General features: G+C 36.0%; 1 protein-coding gene across 1 annotated transcript; it reads left to right on the top strand.

The window, feature by feature from the left end:
- Positions 1 to 48: 48 nt before the first annotated feature.
- Positions 49 to 1,848, top strand: LOC105504674 (dystonin-like; the record flags this gene model as incomplete). The annotated part of the gene is made up of 1 exon (XM_011932177.1): positions 49 to 1,848. A coding segment is annotated over exon 1 (1,800 nt), but the record flags the coding sequence as incomplete, so codon positions are not given.
- Between the last annotated feature and the right edge of the window lie 5 nt (positions 1,849 to 1,853).

Genomic DNA, 1,853 nt, shown 5'->3' with positions numbered 1-1,853 from the left:
AAAATTGACTCATCTCTTGATCACATCATATGTACTGAGCCTGATTTGATGGGAAAACCTGCTGAGGAAAGCCATTTGTCATCAGTAGCCTCTGTGAAAGGTAAAGATCAGTATTTTAAGAATATGGCACCAAAAATTGACTCATCTCTTGATCACATCATATGTACTGAGCCTGATTTGATGGGAAAACCTGCTGAGGAAAGCCATTTGTCATCAGTAGCCTCTGTAACTGACAAAGATCCTCAAGGAAATGGAAGTGATCTCATTAAAGGGAGAGATGGCAAAAGTGATATTCTAATAGAAGATGAAACATCAATTCAGAAAATGTACTTGGCTGAAGGAGAAGTGCTTGTAGAAGGTCTAGTAGAAGAAGAAAATAGGCATCTCAAACTTTTGCCTGGTGAAAATACAAGGGATAGTTTCAAGTTAATTAATAGTCAGTTTCCATTTTCACAAATCACAAACAATGAAGAACTTAATCAGAAAGGAAGCCTTAAAAAAGCAACTGTAACTCTTAAAGATGAACCAAATAATCTACAAATTATAGTTAGTAAAAGTCCTGTTCAGTTTGAGAATCTTGAAGAAATTTTTGACACATCAGTTTCCAAAGAGATTAGTGATGGCATCACTTCAGACATTACATCATGGGAAGGGAATACGCATTTTGAGGAGTCATTCACTGATGGACCTGAGAAAGAGCTTGATCTGTTTACTTATTTAAAACATTGTGCTAAAAATATAAAAGCAAAAGATGTAGCCAAACCAAATGAAGATGTCCCAAGCCATGTTTTAATAACTGCCCCTCCCATGAAAGAACATTTACAATTAGGAGTTAATAATACAAAAGAGAAGTCCACTAGTACCCAAAAAGACTCACCTGTTAATGAGATGATCCAAAGTAATGATCTTTGTAGTAAGGAAAGCATCTCAGGAGGAGGAACAGAAATTTCTCAGTTCACACCAGAAAGTATTGAAGCCACACTTTCAATATTATCTCTTAAACATGTAGAAGATGTTGGGAAAAATGATTTTCTGCAGTCAGACCAGTGTGCAAATGGATTAGGAAATGATCACTCCAGTAACACTTTAAATACTGACTATTCATTCTTAGAAATTAGTAATAAGAAAGAAAGAATTGAGCAACAGCTACCAAAAGAACACGCCTTGTCTCCAAGACCCCAAGAAAAGGAGGTTGAGATTCCTGAATTGTCTCAGGTGTTTGTGGAGGATGTAAAGGATATCTTAAAAAGCAGGTTGAAAGAAGGTCATATGAACCCTCAAGAGGTTGAAGAACCTTCAGCCTGTGCAGACACTAAAATTTTAGTTCAAAATTTAATTAAACAGATTACCACATCACAGTTGGTAAATGAAGCATCTACTGTGCCCAGCGACTCTCAGATGAGTGACTCTTCTGGAGTTTCCCCCATGAGTAACTCATCAGAACTAAAGGCAGAAAGTAGAGATGATCCTTTCTGTATTGGAAATCTTAAGTCTGAGCTTCTCCTTAATATATTGAAGCAAGATCAACAGAGCCAAAATATTACAGGACTATTTGAATTGATGAGAGAATTAACTCATATGGAGTATGACCTAGAGAAAAGAGGCATTACGTCTAAAGTACTTCCACTGCAACTTGAAAATATTTTCTACAAGCTGCTTGCTGATGGATATTCAGAAAAAATAGAACATGCTGGAGACTTTAATCAAAAAGCATGTTCTACATCTGAGATGATGGAAGAAAAGCCACACATTCTTAGTGATATTAAAAGCAAAGAAGTAAACCACTATTCTCCTAATTTAGAAACTGTAAAAGAAATTGGACTAGAAAGCTCTACTGTGTGTGCATCAACATT

Source organism: Colobus angolensis, unplaced genomic scaffold (genome assembly GCF_000951035.1).
Source record: "Colobus angolensis palliatus isolate OR3802 unplaced genomic scaffold, Cang.pa_1.0 Scaffold9489, whole genome shotgun sequence".
NCBI lineage: Eukaryota > Metazoa > Chordata > Mammalia > Primates > Cercopithecidae > Colobus > Colobus angolensis.
The sequence above is the reverse complement of the archived record's forward strand: the minus strand, read 5'-3'. Positions and strand labels throughout refer to the sequence as shown.